This window comes from Ranitomeya variabilis, chromosome 6 (assembly GCF_051348905.1).
Source record: "Ranitomeya variabilis isolate aRanVar5 chromosome 6, aRanVar5.hap1, whole genome shotgun sequence".
Classification (NCBI taxonomy): domain Eukaryota; kingdom Metazoa; phylum Chordata; class Amphibia; order Anura; family Dendrobatidae; genus Ranitomeya; species Ranitomeya variabilis.
This window is the reverse complement of record NC_135237.1, coordinates 133,091,838-133,116,407: the sequence shown is the minus strand read 5'-3', so window position 1 is coordinate 133,116,407 and position 24,570 is coordinate 133,091,838. Positions and strand designations below refer to the sequence as shown.

Sequence of the window (24,570 nt, the reverse complement as noted above, 5' to 3'; positions counted from 1 at the left end):
CGATACCCGAAAAGTATCGGATATTGCCGATACCGATACCCGATACCAATACAAGTCAATGGGACACCAAGTATCGGAAGGTATCCTGATGGTTCCCAGGGTCTGAAGGAGAGGATACTCTCCTTCAGGCCCTGGGATCCATATTAATGTGTAAAATAAAGAATTATAATAAAAAATATTGATATACTCAACTCTCCGGAGGCCCCTGCACCTTACCGCTGTTAACCGGCAGCCTTCTTTGCTTAAAATGAGCGCGTTTAGGGCCTTCCATGACGTCACGGCTTCTGATTGGTCGCGTGCCGCTCATGTAACCACCACGCGACCAATCACAAGCCGCGACGTCATTCTCAGGTCCTAAATTCCTAATTCTTGGTATCCAGTGTAGCCTGAAACGGACTTAGACATGAGGCTAAGCTAATTAGGTGAATTAGCAGTACTGACATCATGCAATAAATAGGTTAACATTAGTGATGAGCGAATATACTCGCTGCTCGGGTTTTCCCGAGCACGCTTGGATGGTCTCCGAGCCTCAAGTGCATGATTTACGGCTACTAGCCAGCTTGATTACATGTGGGTATTCCCTAGCAACCAGGCAACCCCCACATGTACTCAGGCTGGCTACCAGCTGTAAATCAAGCAGCTGAGTCAACAAAAACTAAATCTCCGAGCTGTCATAAATACTCGGAGACCGCCCAAGCATGCTCGGGAAAACCCGAGCAGCGAGTATATTTGCTCATATCTAGTTAACATCAATCAAGACACAAAATTCTTCAAATCAGATAATAATCAGATGTTTTTAAATAGCTATTTACAGTAAGTGTAGAACATCTCAAATATCCCCAAAAACCTATGGATTTTGTTGAAGCATTGCGAAATAAGAGTGGTATGTAATATCTAAAATAGTCATACTTACGACAAGTCTTCCGGATGTAGTCAATTAGCTCACATGGCTATACCGCAAGTAAGAAAGAAGTGTTTACTTGTTGTCAAGCTTTTAGTTCATAGAATTCATACTAAAGAACCTTACAATCAGTTGTAACATAGAGATGTCAAGCTGGGAGAGCCCTTCTCACAGTGACACTTAAGCAGACAGTACAAAAAGATAGAATTCCATGCTCTATTAATTAGTGAAGAGCGAACGTGCTCGGATAACATGTTATCTGAGCATGCTTGGGTGTTATCCGAGTATCTTGGACATTTTTGGATAACATGTTTGAGTTCCTGCACCTTTATTTGGGCTGTTAGACAGCTTCAGCACATGCGATGATTGCATGTTTGTTAGGCAATCCCCTATGTGTTGCAGCTGTCTAACAGACGCAAAACATGCAGCCACAGGGACTCAACCATATTATCCGAGCACAGTTGAGGTACTCGGATAACACGCGAGCATGCTTGGATTAGCATGTTGTCCAAGCACGTTCGCTCATCATTACTATTAAACAAAACTTCATCAAATTCATGTGGCCTTAACCATCGGCATCATAAATCAGAAACTGTATATGTTTTACTACTTTAAACAGCTGGTCTGGGCCTGTGTGTATACTCTGAGGTTAGTCTCCAGCAGGCTTTCCCCACTATGCTCCAGTTGACTGAAGCCATCTGGTAATCAGTCTTGGACTACTAAATAAATTGAGACTAGTTATAATTTTCCCACAATATGAGCGGTGCCATAAATGAGCTGACCGGGGTTCATCAGCTATGAACTCCGGTGACCTTTCTCACGTCAGCGCTACATGCTGCAGTAGTGCTCCTGTCTCAGTGTGTTCCAGCTGGCATGGAGAGCAGTCACATCAATAATGGACCGCTCTTCAAATCATCCAGATCGTCATGGGATATGGCCATTAATGGATTATCATCAGAAAGGTGAGCAATATGATGTTTTATTATTTTTTGTCTTTTACAGTGGGACATGGGCATCAATGGATTTTTGGAGGAAAGGTGAGTATAACTTTGCTTTTTTTATTTTTATTTTCGTGAATAAATGGGTAAAAGAGAGTGGGGAGTTTTATTTAAAATAAAGGAGTATGTGTCTTTCTTTCAATTAAAGGACTTTATTCTGACTGTGTATTTTTTACAATATTACAATTGTGTTAGTAATGGGAGTGTCTTATAGACGCCTATCCATTACTAACCTATGGGCTTGATGTCAACTGGCATTACAAAAGCTGATATCAGCCCACACCAGTTCAAGTGGGAGGAGCCGAGCAAAGCATCAGAATTGACACATCTAATAAATGCACTTTGTCTGGGGCGGCTGTGGGCTGCTATTTTTCAGATGGGGAGGGCCAATATCCCTGTCCCCTTCCCAGTCTGAGAATACAATCCCCCAGTTGTTTGCTTTAGCTTGACTGGTTGTCAAAAATGGGGGGACTCCATGCCATTTATTTTAATTATTTATTTAAATAATTAAAAAATACTCTGTTGGGACCTTTCTATTTTTGATAACCAGCCAATATAAAGCTGACAGCTGTGGGTTGCAGCCCGCAGCTGTCGCTTTACCTGTGCTGGTTATCAAAAAAAGAAGAAACTATTTATTTATTTATTGCACAGGTCCCGGCTGAGGAATACTTTCCTCAACCTCACCTGCTCTCGCTGCTATCAGTGACAGCAAGTGTAGAATGATGAGCAGAGTACTCTCATCAGCTTACGCCTGTGACCAGCGGTAACCTTTTCACCATCAGTCACAAGTGCTGGCTCACATGACAGCATGGGATCTGCAGCACTCTGACCAGTGGTAATAATCTTGCCACCGATCAGAGCCCATATTTCCCACACTGTCACACAGATGACAGCGTGGGAAACAACAGATGTTTGAGTCCCCATTCATCTGAATGGGGTCTGGGTTCGAGTTTCAGTTCAGGTACTGTTGGTACCAGAATCAAACTTTTTTAAATGTTCGACCAAACTCACCGGACCCGAACATTCACGGGTTTGCCAATCACTAATCGCAGATATCAAGGTATCATTGTATTCAGCTATCTATGTCCAACATACCCATATAGACCAATTAGGAGCATTTATCCTACTGACAGAGTTCCATTAAAGAAACAAACTCTCCAAAACCAATTAACAAAATGCTTCAGGAAAAGAAAAACACCTACAAAAATCTCTAAAAAAAAATGTCCTAAAAAAGTTTCTGATTGAGAGACTATTTTTATTTGTGAACATCTCAAAAGACTGTGTGAAAATAGCCTTATGCATCCCTAAAGACTTCCTCATTTGATGCATACTCTAAAGACATCAGCAACATGAAGCTTCAGTCACAGGAGACCAAAAGCTGCCTCTCTGAGAGCAACTGCAACCATTACACATGACAGCATAATGATAACATAATGATAGCATAAATTCTGCAATATTAACCCCTTTCTGGTATTGGACGTACTATTCCGTCCATGTGACCTGGGACTTAATTCCCATGGACGCAATAGTACATCACGTGTGATCAGACGTGCTCACGGGAGAAGCGCCGCCGATCGCGGCCAGGTTTCAGCTGATTCTCACAGCTGACACCCGGCACTATGTGCCAAGAGCGGTTACAGACCACTCCCAACACTTTAACCCCCGGAACACTGCGATCAAACAAGATTGCAGCGTTCCAGTGGTATAGAGAAGCATTGCGCAGGGAGGAAGCTCCCTGCGTGCTTCCCTGAGGCCCTAAGAACAACGCGATGTGATTGGGGTTTTTCCAGGTCCTGCAGTGAGGTGGCTTGCTAGTGCCTCCCGAGAGCAGGTGCTGAGAAACCTCCTATACTGCCTGTCAGATCCCTGATCTTACACAGTGCTGTGCAAAGTGTCAGATCAGCAATCTGACACTATATAGTGATGTCCCACCCTGGGACAAAGTAAAAAAAAAGTTAACATGTGTAAAAATATATATTTTTTAAATTCCTAAATAAAGAAAAAAATTAAAACAAATATTGTTCAAATAAATAGATTTCTTTGTGTAAAAAAACGAACAATAAAAGTACACATATTTAGTATCGCTGTGTCCGTAACGACCCGACCTATAAAACTGTCCCACGAGTTAACCCCTTTAGTGAACACCGTAAAAAAATAAATAAAAAACGAGGCAAAAAACGATGCTTTATCATCATACCAGCGAACAAAAAGTGGAATAACATGCGATCAAAAAGATGGATATAAATAAACATGGTACCGCTGAAAACATTGTCTTGTCCTGCAAAAAACAAGCCACCATACAGCATCATCAGCAAAAAATAAAAAAAGTTATAGCTCTCAGAATAAAGCAATGCAAAAACAATGATTTTTTCATATAAATCAGTTTTTATTGTATAAAAGTGCCGAAACATAAAAAAGATATAAATGAGGTATCGTTGTAATCGTACTGACCCGAAGAATAAAACTGCCTTATCAAGTTTACCACACGCGGATTGGTATAAACACCCCACCCAAAAGAAATTGATGAATTCCTGGTTTAAGTTCATTCTGCCTCCCAAAAATCGAAATAAAAAGCGACAAAAAAAGTCATGTGCCTGAAAATGGTAACAATACAAACGTCAACTTGTCCTGCCAAAATATGTAAAAATTATAGCTCTCAAAATGTGGTGATGCAAAAACAATTTTTTTGCAATAAAAAGTGTCTTTTAGCATGCGGCAGGTGCCAAACATAAAAAACAGATATAAAAACCAACTATAAATAGTAAATCAAACCCCCTTTATCACCCCCTTAGTTAGGGAAAAATAATAAAATAAAGTAAGTGTACTTATTTCCATTTTCCCATTAGGATAAGGGCAAAAGTTAGGCTTAGGGTTGGGGCTAAAGTTAGGGTTAGAGTTGGGGCTAAAGTTAGAATTGGGGCTAAAGTTAGGGTTATGGTTGGGGCTAAAGTTAGGGTTAGGGTTAAAGTTAAAGTTGGGGCTAGTATCGGGGTTAGGGTTGGGATTAGGGTTAGGGGTGTGTTGGGGTTAGGGTTGTGGTTAGGGTTGGGATTAAGGTTAGTGGTGTGGTTAGGGTTGGGATTAGGGTTAGGGGTATGGTAAGGGTTGGGATTAGGGTGGGAGTGTGCTTGGGTTAGGGGTGTGGTTATGGTTAGGGTTGGGATTAGGGTTAGGGGTGTGTTGGGGTTAGGGTTGCAGTTAGAATTGGGGAGTTTCCACTGTTTAGACACATCAGGGGCTCTCCAAATGCGACATGGTGTCCGATCTCAATTCCAGTCAATTCTGCGTTGAAAAAGTAAAACGGTTCTCCTTCCCTTCCACGCTCTGCCATGCGCCCAAACAGTGGTTTACCCCCACATATGGGGTATCAGCATACTCAGGACAAATTGGACAACAACTTTTGCGGTCCAATTTCTCCTGTTACCCTTGGGAAAATAAAAATTTGTGGGAAAAAATTATTTTTTATTTTCACAGCTCTGTTATAAACTTTAGTGAAACACTTGGGGGTTCAAAGTTTTCACAACACATCTAGATAAGTTCCTTAGTGGTCTAGTTTCCAAAATGGGGTCACTTGTGTGGGGTTCCTACATGCTCACAGACCATTGCATCAAAGTCTGCGCTCCAAAATCTCCGATCCCCGACGTGTGCCCATACAGTAGTTTTCTCCGACATAATGGGAATCAGCGTACTCAGGACAAATTGGACAACAACTTTTGGGGTCCAATGTCTCCTGTTACCCTTGGAAAAATACAAAATTGGGGGCTAAGAAATCATTTTTGTGGAAAAAAAATGATTTTTCACGCCTCTGCGTTATAAACTTTTGTGAAACACTTGGGGGTTAAAAGTTCTCACAACACATCTAGATAAGTTCCTTGGGGGTCTACTTTCCAATTTGTTGTCACTTGTGGTGGGTTTCTACTGTTTCGGTACATCAGGGGCTCTGCAAACACAACGTCACGCCCGCAGACCATTCCATCAAAGTCTGCTTTCCAAAACAGTGCTCCTTCCCTTCCGAGCTCTGCCATGCACCCAGACGGTGGTCCCCCCCCCCCCACATATGGGATATCAGCATACTCAGGACAAATTTCACAACAACTTCTGGGATCCAATTTCTCTGGTTACCCTTGGGAAAATAAAAATTGAGGGTGAAAAGTTATTTTTTGTTAAAAATATGTTATTTTTTTATCTTTACGGCTCTACTTTATAAACTTCTGTGGAGCACTTGAGGGTTCAAAGTGCTCACCACACATCTAGATAAGTTCCTTAAGGGGTCTACTTTCCAAAATGGTGTCGCCTGTGGGGGGTTCCAATGTCTGTCCTGAGTATGTTGATACTTTTTGTACTGAAGAACTGAAATAAATTAACATTTTGATGATATTCTAATTTTGTGAGAAGAACCTGTATCTTCAGACAGATCAGGATAACCTGCCCATGTCAATGATATATAGTAAGTAACCTGCATAGAGCATTAACAAAAGACAGCAAATTCACATAAACAGTACATACAGATTGATCACTTTGGCCTGGAGTTCCTTTTTGTCCCTGGATGTGAAATAAGAAAATAGTAATGGATATATTAGCTGAAGAATTTACCACGTACTCATCTCTGTTTCCTTATCGGAAACCATGTTAAACAATTATATATACGGTATATTGATTCAGAAGCTTTGGCCTTCTCTAACATGTCAGTTACCGTACATATGCTGCTCTGCCTACTATCCAGGGTTGCCAACTTGACTCTATTTTTCTAGACAGGTTATTAAAAAATCACGGACAGACAAAAAATTTTACAGTCACATTGGAAAACCAAAAATCATTATGATTATAAGTGATCCATATCTATAGCCCAGAATTTTCATATGAAGACATCAGCTGCAATCTCTGTAAACTCTAAAATTGTGATAATTACAGTCTAAATACTCTGTATAAGTTTTTTAAGCTTCCCAGTGTCCCATTTTTACCCACTGTCCTGGACTTTCTGGACAGTTGGCAACCCAGATCCTCTGTACACAGCAATCATTTATCTAGCTTGGCTCTGAGTTAAATACTATGTCATTCAGATATTGTCAGCAACAATTAAAAACATGTTCACAATTAACATTGAAAAATTATGGAGGCATAGACCTCACAGTGTAATCTAAGTCTTACCCTTCTGCCATGATCTCCTGAGGAACCTGGATCTCCGACACCACCTCGCTTCCCAAAGATCTAGGTTAAAACAGTTACATATTTTAAAATCTGGATTAATGGAAACAGAATGTCTAAACTTAAAGGGAATCTGTCACCTACTTTTTCGTATATAAGCTTCAGACACCGCCATCAGGGGCTTATATACAGCATTCTGTAATGATGCAGATAAGCCCCTGATGTAACCTGAAAGATAAGAAAAACAAGTTAGATTATACTCGCCCAGGGGTGGTCTGGTGCGGTCCGGTCCGATGGTCCGGGTCCGGCGCCTCACATCTTCATGCGATGATGTCCTCTTCCTTGCTTCCTGTCACGGCTCCTTTGCAGGCTTAATTCTCTGCCCTGTTGAGGGCAGAGCAAAGTACTGCAGTGCGCAGACGCTGGGCTTCTCGGACCTTTCCCATCGCCTGCTCACTGTAGTACCTTGCTCTGCCCTCAACAGGGCAGATAAGGTACGCTTACGCAAGAGATGCGACAGGAAACAAGGAAGAGGACATCATCGTATGAAGATGGGAGGCGCTGGACCCGGACCGCAACCTCCATCGGACCCGGACTGCACCGGACCGCCCCTGGGTGAGTATAATCTAACTTGCTTTTCTTATCTTTCAGGTTACATCAGGGGCTTATCTACAGCATTACAGAATCCTGTAGATAAGCCCCTAATGGCGGTGGCCGAAGCTTATATACGAAAAAGAAGGTGACAGATTCCCTTTAAAGGATTTGTATGCTGTTTTAAATGCCTTTATTTATTTGGATACATTAGAACAGCACTATTATTGTCTATGGGATGTGAATGTTCTTGCATTTCATTCTCATTCACTTTAATAGAATTGAGCTGCAATGTGAGAAAAAGCCTGTTTGAGAGTGGCATCAATTGTGGTAAAAAAGCAGACGTTAAAGGGGTTGCCCAGTCCAAATAGATAAGTCTGCAGTCACTCTGTGTGACTGCATACTTATGAATGCCCCCCTTTCTTATAAGAGAAATCAACATGCTCAGCAGAGTCATAATTAGCAATCTGTGATACCATAAGATTACAAAAAACACTTACACTCTTACACTCAACGCGTTTCTCCTCTTTAGAGGTTCATCAGGAGGGAGATGATAGTGTAAAAAGTCAAGACTTAGGTGACATTAGACGGTGTGGAGATGAATGGCATAGTGTCCATACGATACCGGATGTCCGAGGTCAGTCCGCTCTGATGGAGTGCCGGAGGGGTATCACAGATTGCTAATTATGGTTCTGCTGATCATGTTGATTTCTTTTATATCTGAACTATCCTACTAAGAGTTAAAAGCTGCTCTAATATGATATTGCCACACATTGCCTATTATGGTTCTGTTGATCATGTTGGACATCTTTTTATCTAAACTACCCTATGGGCGTTAAAGTGCTTTTCTAATGTGATGGTATCACAGATTCCTAATTATGGCTCTGATGATCATGCTGTTTTCTTATATATCTGTTCTACCTTTTTATAAAGGGGTTACTGTAATACAATGGTGTCACAGATTGCTTATTTTGGTCCTGCTGATCATGTTGCACTTTTTTCTATCTGAACTATCCCATTAGATTATATTTTGGGTGACAACCAAGGCACCAACTACATCACTTTTTATGAGTAAGGAGCTAAGCACTTTATAAAATGAGAGTTTTTAATAAGGCTATCTTATTGAATTAATATCACATACTGCTAATGAAGCTCGGTCACGTATGTGGGATCTCCTCCCTTTTTTCATCTGTGTTATAACATAAATAATAACTTTGGTTGTCACTAATCGCACCCTTATAGCTGTCGACACTAAGCACTTTATTCATTACCCTCTCCCCTATGCCATCTGATGTTTACACTCAGTAAGAGATAGAGCGGACAGCCGCCGATGAGCGGGGCGCCATTCTCGTTGCATTTAGGGTGCCAACCCCCGCTGGTAGGCATTTTGATAAATATAGGGACAAATAGAGAACCTTCATTTGATAATTTAACAATTGAATCTGATAGATCAATAAGTGCCACACTTACACTATAACACTCTGAGATATCTATCTATTGTTGTATCTTTTACTTTCTCCCCTGCTCCAACCAGGGCCATCAGGGTCAGCAGGATGAGCCGCTGATGAGCGGGGGCACCATTGCGCAGGTTCTCGGGGGCCAACCTCCACTGTTAGGTAGGGTAGTTTCACGCAATTTATAGGTACAGGCTCCTCCATAGGCATCTTCTATAAGTGTATATATGATACTTTGGTTGTGGTATGTGTTAATTTCACTCTGTTAGTGATTTTAATGAAACAGTTAAAAGTTACTTTTTTATATATTCCAAGTTGGGGTTCCTACAGTGAATCACAAACAGATGACATACTGATGAGAATCCTGATGAAAAATAGTTTTTCTCAGAGATAAACAAATGCCTTTACAAATTTTTGTCTGAACCCAGCCTTATGTGCAGAGAGATTTTTTATTCTGCCTTTGCTACTTTTAATCCAGTCATCTGTACATCACTATGAACTAGATACCTACAGAGTTTCCTTGTTCTCCTTTCCGTCCATGTACTCCTTCTTCACCTGGGTCTCCTTGATCTCCCTACAAAAATGGTTACTAAAATCACATTTATTTTCTGTTTTATTAAAAAGAATAAATCACAAGAAAATCTTCTTCTGCGTTATTATATTGACAACATTCCAAAATAAACATGTGCATCTGTATGATGCACATAGGGACATAATTTTGCCCCTTGAACATATGTATGGGAGTACAGTTTGACGCGCCGGTAGTGCTTGTGAAAAAAGACATGTTGGCGGACCTCGAGAAGGAAAGTCTTGATCTTTCTGGCATTACAACTAATTAGAGAGAAGTCCCAGCTGCATGTCCTTCTCCGTAGGGCAGGTTTCAGGCAGCCAGCAACCCTGAACTGTGCAACTGTCATATTAACTCGTTATGGTCTTCTAATCAATGCCTGTGTTTAAAAGCATTATTCAAGACTTCTCATATTATAGAGAAATTGGTATATCAGCGACAGAGAATTGTAAATAAGATCTTTATTATTCCGTCTTGCATCACTTGTCTTAATAACTAGAATTATAGCTGTAGATAACACTATTCACACATTTACAATATATACAGTGGGTGAAATAAGTATTGAACACATCAACAATTTTTTCTATGTTTCTAAAGGGGCTATTGACATGAAATTCTCACCAGATGTTGGTAAGAACACATCCAATCCACACTAAAAAAGAAATCAAAGCGTAGATGTCCATAAATTAAGTTATGTGTAATAATGAGAAATGACACAGAAAAATAAATATTAAACATGCTTACTGAAATTCATGTATTACTTCGTACAAAAGTCTTTGTTGGCGATGACAGCTTCAAGATGCCTCCTTTAGAGAAACTAGTCTCACGCATTGCCTCAGGTGTGATTTTGACCCATTCTTCCACACAAACACTCTCCAAATCCTGAAGGTTTCATGGGCTCCTTTAATGACTTCTGAGCTTTAGTTCTTCCATAAAGTTATTTATTTGATTCAGGTCAGGTGATTGGCTGGGCCACTCTAGAAACTTTATTTTGTTTCTCTGAGATCAATTGACAGTTTCTTTGACTGTGTGTTTGGGATCATTGTCTTGCTGAAATGTCCACCCTCGTTTAAACTTCATTATCCAGGTAGATGGCAGCAGATTTTCATCAAGAATTTAATTTGTTCATTCATCCTTCCTTTAATTACAAGTTTTCCAGTGCCAAATGCTGAAAAATATTCTCATACCATGATGTTCCCACCTCCAAACTTCACTGTTAGTGTGGTGTTTTAACATGGTGTGTATCATGGCATCCAACGAGTTCAGTTTTGGTCTCATCTGACGAGACTATATTCTTTCAGTATTGCACAAGCGTGTCTTAATGTTGTTGAGCAAGCATTAAATGCACTTGAACATGCTGTTTGCTCAACAATGGAGTCTTGTGTGGTAAACGTGTTTTCTTTGAAACAACTGTACCTGCTGATTACCGTTTTTTGTGTAGCTGACCACAGGTCATCGTTGGTTTTTGGACTACTCTTCTGATCATTCTTTACATTTCTCTGTCTGAAATCTTGTGGGGAGCACCTGTTCATGGCTGGTTTATGGTGAAAGGATGTTCTTTCCACTTCCGGATTATGGCCCCAACTGTCATCACCGGAATCTACAGTAATTTAGAAATTCTTCTGTCAATGCCATCAGTATGTTTTGCATTGATAAGGTTGCAAATGTATTGAGACAGCTCACTGGTTTTACCCATCATGAGATGGTTTATGTGTGGCACCTTGGTAATGAGACATCTTTTCATAGACCATGAATTGAACCAGCTGATATTGCTTTTCACTAAAGCCCCCGTCTCACTAAGCGAGATCGCTAGCGAGATCGCTGCTGAGTCACAAGTTTTGTGACGCAACAGCGACCTCAGTAGCGATCTCGCTATGTGTGACACGTAGCAGCGACCAGGCCCCTGCTGTGAGATCGCTGGTCGTGTCGGAATGGCCTGGACCTTTTTTTGATCGTTGAGGTCCCACTGGGTAGCACACATCGCTGTGTTTGACACCTTACCAACGACCTCGTTGACGACTCAGACACTGAATCTTCATAATAGCTCCCATGTGACATCGTTGTACAGGTCGCTACAGGTCGCTGGTGAGATGTCAAACAGTGAGATCGCAGCAGCGATCGTTGGGAAGATCTCACTGTTTGACATCTCACCAGCGACCACATAGCGACGCAGCAACGATCCCTGACAGGTCGTATCGTTGTCGGGATCGCTTTAGCGTCGCTAAGTGAGACGGGGCCTTAAGAGGAAAGATTGCTTTCTAAGTACTGATAGATTTTAGCTGATGTCATGACTTTCCATGGCTTTTTGCACCTCTCTTGCTTCATGTGTTCAACACTTTTTTCCTGTATCATTTCTCATTATTACACATAACTTAATTTATTGACATCTATAGTTTGATTTTTTTGCCTACGTGGGTTGGATGGGTTGTTACCAACATCTAGTGAGAATTTGATTTCACAAGCATCTTTAGAAATATACACACACATCAAAATGACCATGCTGTTTCTAACACAGTCCAGTGTGCATATTTTTGTCTGATGTATTCAGTTTAGTATCTTCTCACCTGAATTAGCACTCTTAATAAACATTACTTATTTCACTATATCAAATAGATTTATTGTTTCTCATTTATTATTGAATTTTGATTCCTGCCAAATGGAAATCTATACATTGCCCTACTATTACAGATCTAATGAGTATCTAATCACGCATCTTTTAAATATGTTTTTGCTCTCCGAAACGATCATTTACCATCTTTCCAGAAAGAATGGACACTATTTATTTCTAAATTTTGTCAGTAATGGTTAGAAGGAATTTTAGATGCATCGATTTCGCATATCCATTGACTTGCGCTTTTCAATAAACAATTATAACACATATATTCAAGCTTATGGTAATAACTAGATAACTTACCGAGTATTACTTTAATCTTTTCCTGTGATTATATTTTTCCCCAGTTAATTTCCCTTGTTTTTCTTATTCCTAGTTTTATTTCCTCTCCTTCCCTCCCCAAACCCACATGTTTCTTGTAATATTTCTCTTTATCTTATGACATGTAAATTCTTAATAAAATATATTGTTAAGATGAATGGTGTGCATAAATTAAAAAAAGGTATACTTACATCAATTCTCCACCATTCCCATTCTGTTGCTGCCTATTCTGCCAACAGTGTTTAGTTGGAGTGGTTACATGTTCCTATGTCAGGATGTCATCACTGCAACAGTTAGCAGAGACTTACAGGGGTCCAAGCGGTATCTGAGTAAGACTGGAAGGGAACTGGGAAGCTGAAAAGTCCTTTTTTATCTTTTTTTATCTAAGGTGTTTTAACAATTAGTTTTTCCTGGCTCAGCAAACACTTTAGTATAGATTAATATAAATAAAAAAATACATAAATTAATTATTTCAACACTGTATAAAATTTCACCAGCAATTTTTGAATTCTGTAAAAAAGTTGGAGAACATGTTGGAGAAAAGAAAGCATATTAAATAAATTTACATAGAAAGACAATAAATGTGTGGCAAGTACCTTAAGGCCAATGTCTCCTCGCCATCCTTGCTGCCCCTATTGACAAGGGAAAAAATAATTTTACAAGATTTAAGGCTAGGACTAGAGAACGACTTTGGCCTTGGCACTTGTTGTGCAACCGAAAATCGTATTATGCGGTTTCAGTGTTCTTGAAAATTGCCGCTATTGCAACACACAAGTCACAAAAAAGAAAAATGTAAAAAAAAGAAATTAAACCGGTGGCTGAACAAAAAAATCACTCTTTTATTAATATTATTTTTGTGAAAACATTAGAAACTAGTCTGCCCTTACATATCTGTCATCTGGTACTGGTTGTTCAGTTGTCTGTACCTATGAATAGCTAGAAATCTTATAATCATGGAAATAACAAACAGTATTTAGCAAACTCCTAGGCTACCATATCAAAGAAATATGTATTTATGTATTGACTATATGCCATACAAGATCATGAAACTCACCTTCTTTCCTTTTTTGCCAGGTGCTCCATAGCCATCTACACCGTTTTCCCCCTATTGGTATATGTTTACATGAAAAAGATTAAAGGGGTCATTCACTATTGGAAATCTATACAAAAAATGCCCGTTCTGTACTGAAATGATTACAACTGTTTAGTGGTAGCTTATTCTACATTTAGAAATGCAAACTGTTTAATAAATGTGAAATAAAATTGTGGAGATAAATACATGTATTATGTATACAGTATATAAGTATATATTTAAAATAAATAAGTAGATAGATAGATAGATAGATAGATAGATATGTACTAAATCAACAGTGTTACCTCAAGTCCCCTTAATCCTTCCACCCCATGGTTTCCTTCCCTTCCAGGATCTCCAGGCTCACCCTGCGAAAGTACAGAACAATATGTTACTAAAAAACCTGGGTAAATGATTTGTTCATAGAAGCTATTCATCTATTTGGAATACAAACTTATGCATATCTGTTTACCATTGACCCCTTGAAAATACTAAACAACCATTATTGTTAGCATTTAATCTCTCCCACTAAAAATTTCACTGTTCAGCCAATTGCCCCTCTAGGTGATGGTTGAATGGTTTAAATTCCATGAAATGCAATATATCTCACGTCGCCCAAATGGTGGAAGCAGACACATTTCGTGACAGGTTTCTCTTCCTTCCTATTGACATCTCCGACCTACTCCAAAATACGTCTTCTAAATTTGGTGGATAGTCTTCCCCACATAATTGAAGTAACATGAGCATTGAATCAAATATACTAGGCCCTAATTCACACATGACTGTATCAACAAAATTTTATCAAAGATACGTAACAAGAAGTTGCCAAAAAAAAAGCAGTTTTCTTTAAAACGAGATATCTGAAAATCTGCAATATAAAAAAACAAACAAGAACTTAAGCAAGAACTCATCGTGGGAACTTAACCTTAAAATACACTGAATATTTACATTAACCATTTTACTTCTTTGGAATGCTAAGAATCATAGATATTATAGCCAGTTTTATATTAATGTGCTTTGTCTTTATGCCAGGAAAAGATTTAAGCATTGACCTACTATGAAATTGCATTACTTTCCTAAAATAATATTCAACAAACCTTTTTTCCCTTTTGTCCAGAATTGCCAGGGTCTCCACTACCACCTGGAATGCCAAAGGGGCCCTGTGTAACACAAAGTATGGGCAAATTTATATATAAATTTATATGCTTAGATATATATATATATATATATATGTATATATATATATATATATATATATATATATATATATATATATATATATATTTATTTATTTATGTATATGCTGTAGATAAATATAACTCAAATGTATTATATACAATTATAAACTATACCGGAAGGCCAACTGGGCCGCTTTTTCCTTTTTCTCCATTGGCTCCTGGGATCCCTTTATCTCCCTATTGAAAAGAAAGATTAATTTTATTATGTATCTCTAGATTAAAGAAAAACAGCAGATTCCATTTGTTAGTATTTATTTCCAAAAAAGTAAGATAGAAATCATAAACCAAAAAATAGGTAAACCCTAGCATTTTGCAATAGCTATAACTTAAAGTCAACACTTTCCTTAGGATCTAATCAGTCTTCCACATGGTTTTGCATAAATGTAAGCCCTCCTCTTCTTCATTTCATTGATGAGTCCAACACAGACTCTAACAATGCTTGACTACTGTACATGGCAAATGCAAAACACATTTGTTTTCTACTTCAGTCATTCAGATGTCAATTTGCTCATGTGAACTGAATTGTGCATGTATATTATAAGTATTTTTCAAATGTGGAAACTTATGCAGAATCATCTAGTTGAATGTGAAATTATGAAATAAATCTAGTCTTTTTTGGCACAAAAAAGTCAAAGTCCTTCAGTTTTGATAAGAATTAATACTTCTTGTAAATGCATGACAAAAAGAGAAATACAAAGCTGCTAACACTCTCAAAAACTTATTTTTGGCAAATATAAAGCATTTTTAGGCCCAGTAATTAGAAATAAAGGGTATTGGAACTGGCTGAAATTTACAAGACATATATTTAGAGTAATTCAAATTTTCTCTACTTATTGAGCCAGATAACGTGAATGCAAAGTTCAAACTCCCAGGGTTTTTCTCTAGACAATAACTGATTTCATACATTTTTTGAGGTGTACAGTGGAATGTAAAAGTTTGGGCACCCCTGGTCAATATTGCAGTTAGGCCCCTTTCATATGTGCGTATTTTATGTTCGCATGCGGTCCGTTTTTTAAGGATCGCAAATATGGACATACGCACATCCATTGTATTCAATGATGGTGCTCACATGTCATGTTTTTCATACGGACCATGTGTATGTGTGAAAAACCCGCAGACATGTCCCTTTTCTTGTGCAGCAAGGACAAAATGTGTTCTGCACATGTGTACACGGTTGACACAAGGATACCATCCATGTATCATCCATGTGACACATACCAGTGCCTGGGAAAAAGCGGTACAAGTCATGGAGCTATTTCCAGGCACTGGGTGCTGAACTCAGCTCTGATCACTGTTGCCTGGTCTCCCTGAGTTCAGCGTGACCAGACGACAATGATGGGACTTGTATTCAGCACCCACTGTGCACATTGTATGTAAAATAAAGAATTAAATAAAAAAATTGGCATGGGCTTCTGTGTAATTTTGATAACCAGCAGAGGGAAAGCCCATGGCTGGATACTGATGTTACTAATCTGGTAAAGGGGACAATATCCCAAAAGGTTCCCAGGCTATTAATAACAGCTCATAGCTGTTTGCTTAGCCTTTACTGATTACTTTATGGAGGACCCCAGAGAACAATTATGTAGGGTCCCCCTATAAATTCTAACCAGCAAAGGCTGATCAGGCAGCTGTGGGCTGATATTAAAAGCCAGGCTCAGTTCAGTGTGAGCAGGCCGATAAAAGGCAGTAACCTTCATTACATCACCTTCATTACATTTCTTATGGTACTAGTGGTGATCTGATTGAGGTTACTGCAGTTGATCAGGCTGCTCACAAAGAGCTGCCCATAGGAAATGCAGCTTCAGTGACCTCCGGTAACCTCTATGATGTCACCGCAGGTCACTCAAGCTGCGCTCTGATGCTCAGCTTAGTGTCGCCTGGATGGCAGGCTGAATGGTTACATCATGCAGAGAAGGATTATGGTGTGGTACAAAAGGATTATTATCGTTGGCTAATTGATGAATATCATTTTATAATTTTTAAAACATTTTTAATTTACACTGTAAAAATGGGAAAAACATGGTCTGGGAGAATTTATTTGAAATAAAGGATTTTATTTTTGCTATGTGTTTATTTAAAAAATGATTATGGAGTTAGTAATGGGGCATCTTATAGATGCATCTCCATTACTAACCCGTGGGCTTGATGTCTGCTGACGTTATAAAGTTGACATCAACGCCAACCCTATTACCCCACTTACCACCACCACAGGGCAAGTGGAAAGAGAGAAGCTAAGCACCAGAATGGGCGCATGTTATGGATCCTGACTTATGCCTTACATGTACAAGTGTCGGACAGGGATTAAAGGAGTAAAAACAAGTAGGAACCCAGCCTTTGGCTAACAGGCCAAAATTACTGTATGTTTATTTCTTTACTAGTCTCTTTAATTTCTTTTGATATTTTTAATGGACTTGAACTTGATAGTAAGTCAAGCAATACTACAGCATTGCAGTAGTAAAATAACAGTTCCCCTACGAAGCCCAGTCTTTGGCTGAGCATTACAGAAGTATTACAGTGGCTTACAGTAGCAGCCATGTGGGCATTGAGCAGGCCCCTGCCTGCCATGGCAACTCATAGGGTCCCCAATATAGCACAGCTATTTTAATACTACTGTCAGTGAATAACAGCAGCATCTAAATAGTTAACAGCAGTGATAGCACCAACCGCTGCTGAAAAGGCAGATACTTGTTATTTAACACAACCGGGATCTGCAATGTATAAAGTGGACTCAGCTCTTAAGTGTGCTCTATTTAGCTACTTTTTTCAAAAATCTATGTCATAGTTTGCTAAGGGAATAGAAAAAGATAAGCTGACATATAGTAGATACAGTCATGACCAGATAGTGTTGGGATCCTTGAAATTGTTCCAGAAAATGAAGTATTTCTCCCAGAAAATTATTGCAATTACTCAAGTTTTGTTATACATATGTATATTTACTTTGTGTGAATCCGAACAACTCAAAAAAACTGTGAGAAAAAGGCAAATTGGACATCACTTCACAGAAAACCTCAAAAATGGGCCTGACAAAATTGTTGGCACCCTCAACTTCCTCAACTTGATATTTGGTTGGACACCCTTTTGAATAAATAAGTGCAATCAATTACTTCCTATTACCATCAACAAGCGTTTTACAACTCTCAACGGGAATTTGGGACTCTTCCTTTGCAAACTGCTACAGGTCTGTATAAAGAAGACCGAGAAAACGACCATAGATCCACTAAAATCAATTTTATTTATAATAAAGAATGATAAAAATCGCAATACGGAGGAAATCACAAGTTTCAATATTTATAAGACGCTGTAAACAATCAATATATCACATAGCACTGAGACAATATATTCACAAATCATATGCACAGAGAAATGCCCAAAATACGTGAAAAAATCTGTGAAATGCAATAAATTGATAAAATAATTAAAAAATATAATATAAAAACGTGAGAAATATATTAAAATAGTAAATCCTAGTGTGTATGTGCAAATGTGCAAAAAAATCAAAAAAGAAAAAGAGGGCATAAAAAATGCGCTGATATAATCAGTATAAGGGCATCAGTGCCAGGTGACAGGTACCGGGCATGCACGCTGTGATAATACAAATGTCCACAAGAGAAAGTATTCTCTTGTGGACATTTGTATTATCACAGCGTGCATGCCCGGTACCTGTCACCTGGCACTGATGCCCTTATACTGATTATATCAGCGCATTTTTTATGCCCTCTTTTTCTTTTTTGATTTTTTGCACATTTGCACATACACACTAGGATTTACTATTTTAATATATTTCTCACGTTTTTATATTATATTTTTTAATTATTTTATCAATTTATTGCATTTCACAGATTTTTTCACGTATTTTGGGCATTTCTCTGTGCATATGATTTGTGAATATATTGTCTCAGTGCTATGTGATATATTGATTGTTTACAGCGTCTTATAAATATTGAAACTTGTGATTTCCTCCGTATTGCGATTTTTATAATTCTTTATTATAAATAAAATTGATTTTAGTGGATCTATGGTCGTTTTCTCGGTCTTCTTTGTGTGGTGTTTTCACGACTGTCCACGTGTTCTTATATGGGTCCAATTTTATGATCAAACATTTTATTAAGAATTTTATAGGTAATTTTATTAATTGTTATATAGTATTTTTGTTTTGCAATTTGTTTTATCTCTTATAGGTCTGTATAAAGACCAAGTAAACTGCTGGAAGAGACTTGATTATGAATGAATTTTATACTCATATAATACACTGCAAAACTTCTATTTGGTAGTGCATTATGGCTGTCAGTGTACTTCTCACAGGTTTCCTCTAAGGCCCTGTCTCTGAAAAACCCAAATAATTGTACTAATATAGCAGACAAAGTGCCATTGCTAGGCCAAACTGCCATAACAACCTGTCACCACCCTGCACTCATTTCGGGGGGCACGATCGGGTGCCATGAATTACAAAGGGTGCACTATACTTAAATGAAAAAGTGACATTTTGACCATAGGATCTAAAAGATTGCATCAGAAGCTGAGATGTATAATGCAGGCCCATGGCTGCCACAAATGTTATGAGTGCACTAACAGCAATCAAATCCTAGTGCCAAATCAATACCTATCTGGTAACGTTTTCACACCACTAGCTGGAATTTGTGTTAGGGCACTCTCAATATCCCACTACACGAGTGCTTAGACTTAATAATTTACTTTGGCAAGGCTGCTTCTCCATATCACTCATGGGCATTCCACTGAGCAAATGGTAGATGAGCCTGACCGATTGTGAACTGTATCATTCTGCAAAACTATTAACAGTGTTTGTTGAAGTGATTCATTGATTTCATCGCACCACATGACGCTCCCTGCCTCAGCCCACTGCATGACAAGCTAGGCAAGGAAAGAGAGACTGCAGTAGATTGCCAGGTTTGGGTGAGTATAAGGTTTTTCATACTATTATTACTATTACTATAGAGTTTGAATGTGGCTGTAGGGCCATTATACTGTATGCAGGTGCTGTGGGGCCATTATTTTCTATATATCGAGCTGTGGGTGGTCATTATACTTTATATAGTTTCAGTAGTTGTGGGGGCCATTATACTGTATATAGGACAATTTGAGGCTTTCGTACTATATGGGGAGCTATTGGGCCATCATACTATGTATAAAGAGGTATGGGGGACCATCATACTATATATTGGGAGCTGTGATGGCCATCATACTATATAGAAGCTGTGTTGACATCGTACTGTATTTAAGGAACTGTAGGGGTCATCATATTGTAAATAAGAAGCTGTGAGAGTCATCGTACTATGCATGGGTATCTGTGAGAAGATTATTCTTTATTTAGGAAGCTGTGGGGGCATTATACTATATATGGGGCGCCTATGGGCCATCATACTGTATATAGAAAGCTGATGGAGCCATCATACTATTTATATGGAAAAAGAAGAATTGGTTATGAATGCCTAGGCCAAATGGAAATGAAAGAGGAAAATGAATGACTATGATTTTTCAGAATGTCACTGGTAAGAATTTGTATTATATACACATATACATATATATATGGGGGCAATCACTTTTTCATACAGGGCCTTTTAGGTTTGGATTTCTTCTTCCCTTAATAATAAAAGGCCTTCATTTAAAAAAAAAGCATTTTGCTTGTACTTGTGTTATCTTTGTCTAATATTTAAATTTGTTTGGTGATCTGAAACATTTAAGTGTGACAAACATGCAAAAGAATAGGAAATCAGGAAAGGGCAAATACGTTTTCACACAACTGTATATGGAAATCATGCGTTCACATGACAACTTGCGATCACATGACAATTGCTGGAACTGGCAAGCAAAGCCTAATCCCTAAGGGTTCGCTCACATCTTCATATTAATAAGCAGAGTACAATGTGATTAAAAAAAAAATCGCATTGCACTCACACCAATGTTATTCATCTGCGAGTTTTTCCTCAGCTGGAATCAGGGTGAGGAAAAAATCGCAGCATGCTGTATATATGGCTGTGTAAAAAAATGGCAGAAACTTGCTAATGCAAGTCAATGGGTGCAAGTCCATGGTTACTGGGACCTTCCCAGCCTAAAAATACCAGCCCGCAAGAAATCTGGACTACGTCGGAGCTGTGTGGGAACATTTTTTCTAATAAATTGGTGAACGAGGGACAGTGTCTTGTTTTTTTACCTCTTTTTTTTTTTGTGGACTACAGTGGATAACCTGAACTTTTTCTGAATGGATTTTTTTCTTTTAATTAATTGGTGAACCAGGAAAAGTATGAGGGAATTTTTTTTCAAATAAATTATTTTTTTTTGTGTAATCCTAAGGCTTGATGCCAGCTGTGCTTTATGACAAATTACAGCTGACATTAACCCCAACTACCATTACCCCAATTGCCACTGCACCAGGGTAAACCAGGCAAAGCGCTAGAGTTGGCACATGTAATGTGATGCAACACTTCTGGGGAGGCTGCGTGCTGGTATTTTTAGGCTGGGAAGGGCCCAATAACCATGTATGTAAAAAAAAAATGTTGCTGCATTGTAGAAATCAATGCTTTTACTGTATGTATTGTAGCATGGCTAAAGGGTGTGTAGTCGATGGGAGGTATATGCCACATAAGTGCCTTGTTGCTGTAATGTAGCCCGGACTATTTCTTTGTTGTATATAACCATGTATATATGTGTGTTCAGGACCTGTGGTGATGTCAGACCACGTGGCTAATCATGTGATGGGTTACTGGGTGTGGTTAGCTTTATATAAGACAGGCTAATGCTTAACACAGGGGGATATGTGTGGAGGTGAAACCCTCCTGAGTGTGTTAAGGCTATAGGACTGAGCCTGAAGGACTGGACACGTTGTTTTTCTTTTCCTGAACTAAAGGCTATTTTGTTTGCTGTTATTTTTGCCATGTGGTTTATGAGGTAAATAAACCTTTGAACTTTTGTTGGAACCTGCCTCCTACGTGTCAGCCGTCGCACCTGAGTGAGTGAAATCCCTACAATTGGTGGTAGACGTGTGGGCAGCGTTCCCAGCGGAGACGAAAGTCTGTGTTGAATGTCCTAGGTCAAGTCTGTTGTAAGCCAGCTGGGGAAAATGGAGGACCTGCTGAAACACTTGGTCCAGTTGCAGTCACAGCAGGAGCAACGGCAGCAAGAGACCAACAGGCTGTTGATGCAGCAGATACAACAGAGCCAGCAGCAGATACAACAGAGCCAGCAGGAGCAACGGCAGAGCCAGCAGGAGCAACGGCAGCAGATGCAACAGAGCCAGCAGGAGCAACGGGAGCAGATGCAGCTTCTGGCAACCGCCATCCAGGGCAAGACGAGTGCCCCAACCTCAGGTCTGGCTGATGACACCCACGTCCGGAAGACGGTAAGACGCGCATTGCAGAAAATGACCCCCGGGGATGATGTTGAGGCCTTCCTGACGGTATTTGAGAGGGTCGCTGACAGGGAAAAACTCCCGCCAGAGCAGTGGGCAGAGGTACTGGTGCCATACCTGACGGGAGAGCCCCAGAAGGCGTACTATGATTTGACCTTGCAGGATGCCAAAGAGTATCACAAATTGAAAGTCGAGATTCTCGCACGTTTGGGGGTGACACTGACTGTCAGGGCACAGCGAGTTCACAGCTGGGCCTATCACCGGGACAAACCGCCTCGCTCTCAAATGTTTGATCTGTTGCACCTGGTCCAGAAATGGCTGCAGCCAGAGTCATGTACACCTGCACAGATGGTGGAACGAGTGATGATGGATCGGTTTGTGCATTCCCTCCCGAGGTCCTTACAGACTTGGGTTGCCCAGGGTGATCCCCAGAATGCCGACGAACTGATCGGACTGGTCGAGAGATACCAAGGGATGGAAGGCTTTTTTGGGAGGCAGCCCGTGCCGTACTGGGGGTCCCAGAAAGCTGCTGAGTCCCAAAAAGGGGTGGCGCGTCCAAGGTCACAAAGGGTGGGGGAGGTGGTGCCCAAGGTCCCTACGGGTGATATTATTTGCTGGAGGTGCCACGGGCCAGGACATATAGCTGCCCGTTGTTCCCAGACCTCTGAGCAGATGGACTGCAGCATGGGACGCCGTTGTTCATACTATGCGTATCCAGCCTGCAGTGTGAACTCTCCACCCAACGAGGGACCTCAAGCGTGTCCCGTAAGGGTGAACGGTCGAGCAGCAATGGCGCTGTTAGACTCAGGGAGCTTAGTGATCCTGGTGAGGGCCACTTTCCCTCTCCACCTGCTCCCGGGAAAGAAGGTCGGCGTGCGGTGCATACATGGTGATGCCAAGGACTACCCATTGGCCAGGGTGGACATTGAAATGGCATGTGGCACTGAGTCCCACATAGTCGGCGTTGTGCAGGACTTGTTGCACCCTATAATTATTGGCCGGGATTTCTGTCTGTTTTGGGATTTGTGGGGAAAAGGTTCTGAGCTCCCTAGCAAGTGTAGGAAACTGTTGTGAATTTGCTTTTTGCTCCCTCTAGTGGTTACTAGTTTTTTGACTCTGGTTTTTCTGTCATTCCTTTTATCCGCACCTGGGTCGTTAGTTAGGGGTGTTGCTATATAAGCTCCCTGGACCTTCAGTTCTATGCCTGGCAACGTAGTTATCAGAGCTAGTCTGCTGTGCTCTTGTCTACTGATCCTGGTTCCAGTTATATCAGCTAAGTCTGCCTTTTGCTTTTTGCTATTTGTTTTGGTTTTGTATTTTTGTCCGGCTTGTTCCAAATCTATATCCTGACCTTTGCTGGAGGCTCTGGGGGGGCTGGTGTTCTCCCCCCGGACCGTTGGGCGGTTCGGGGGTTCTTGAGTTTCCAGTGTGGATTTTGATGGGGTTTTTGTTGACCATATAAGTTACCTTTCTTTGTTCTGCTATCAGTAAGCGGGCCTCTCTGTGCTAAACCTGGTTCATTTCTGTGTTTGTCATTTCCTCTTACCTCACCGTCATTATTTGTGGGGGGCTTCTATCCAGCTTTGGGGTCCCCTTCTCTGGAGGCAAGAAAGGTCTTTGTTTTCCTCTACTAGGGGTAGCTAGATTCTCCGGCTGGCGCGTGTCATCTAGAATCAACGTAGGAATGATCCCCGGCTACTTCTAGTGTTGGCGTTAGGAGTAGATATATGGTCAACCCAGTTACCACTACCCTATGAGCTGGATTTTTGTATTCTGCAGACTTCCACGTTCCTCTGAGACCCTCGCCATTGGGGTCATAACAGTTTGCCAGGCCAATATTAAATGTTTAATGCATTGCAGAAGAGGGATTATAAGAAAGAAGATTCTGAGTTTTTTTTTTCTTTTTCCCCTTTACCTCAGAGTGGCTATGCTTGCTGCAGACATGAATGTCCAGACCTTAATTACAAGTGTGGACCAGCTGGCTACTCGTGTGCAGGGCATACAAGACTATGTTATCAGAAATCCTAGGTCAGAACCTAAAATACCGATTCCTGAACTGTTTTCCGGAGACAGGTTTAAGTTTAGGAATTTCGTGAATAATTGTAAATTGTTTTTGTCCCTGAGACCCTGTTCATCTGGAGATTCTGCTCAGCAAGTAAAAATTGTTATTTCGTTCTTACGGGGCGACCCTCAGGATTGGGCTTTTTCGCTGGCGCCAGGAGATCCGGCATTGGCTGATCTTGATGCGTTTTTTCTGGCGCTCGGTTTACTTTATGAGGAACCCAATCTTGAGATTCAGGCAGAAAAG

The 24,570-nt window shown here is 40.1% G+C and overlaps 1 protein-coding gene across 1 annotated transcript in view; it reads right to left on the bottom strand.

The window, feature by feature from the left end:
- Positions 1-24,570, bottom strand: part of LOC143781991 (collagen alpha-6(VI) chain-like) — a 251,975-nt gene that overhangs the window by 42,259 nt on the left and 185,146 nt on the right. Inside the window, exons 26-34 of the mRNA XM_077269012.1 lie at positions 15,014-15,076; positions 14,759-14,821; positions 13,967-14,029; positions 13,644-13,694; positions 13,186-13,221; positions 9,601-9,663; positions 7,048-7,107; positions 6,406-6,441; positions 914-950 (exon numbers count right to left, since the gene is read on the bottom strand). Coding sequence (XP_077125127.1) covers positions 914-950; positions 6,406-6,441; positions 7,048-7,107; positions 9,601-9,663; positions 13,186-13,221; positions 13,644-13,694; positions 13,967-14,029; positions 14,759-14,821; positions 15,014-15,076 — 472 coding nt within the window. The remainder of the gene's footprint in view (positions 1-913; positions 951-6,405; positions 6,442-7,047; positions 7,108-9,600; positions 9,664-13,185; positions 13,222-13,643; positions 13,695-13,966; positions 14,030-14,758; positions 14,822-15,013; positions 15,077-24,570) is intronic.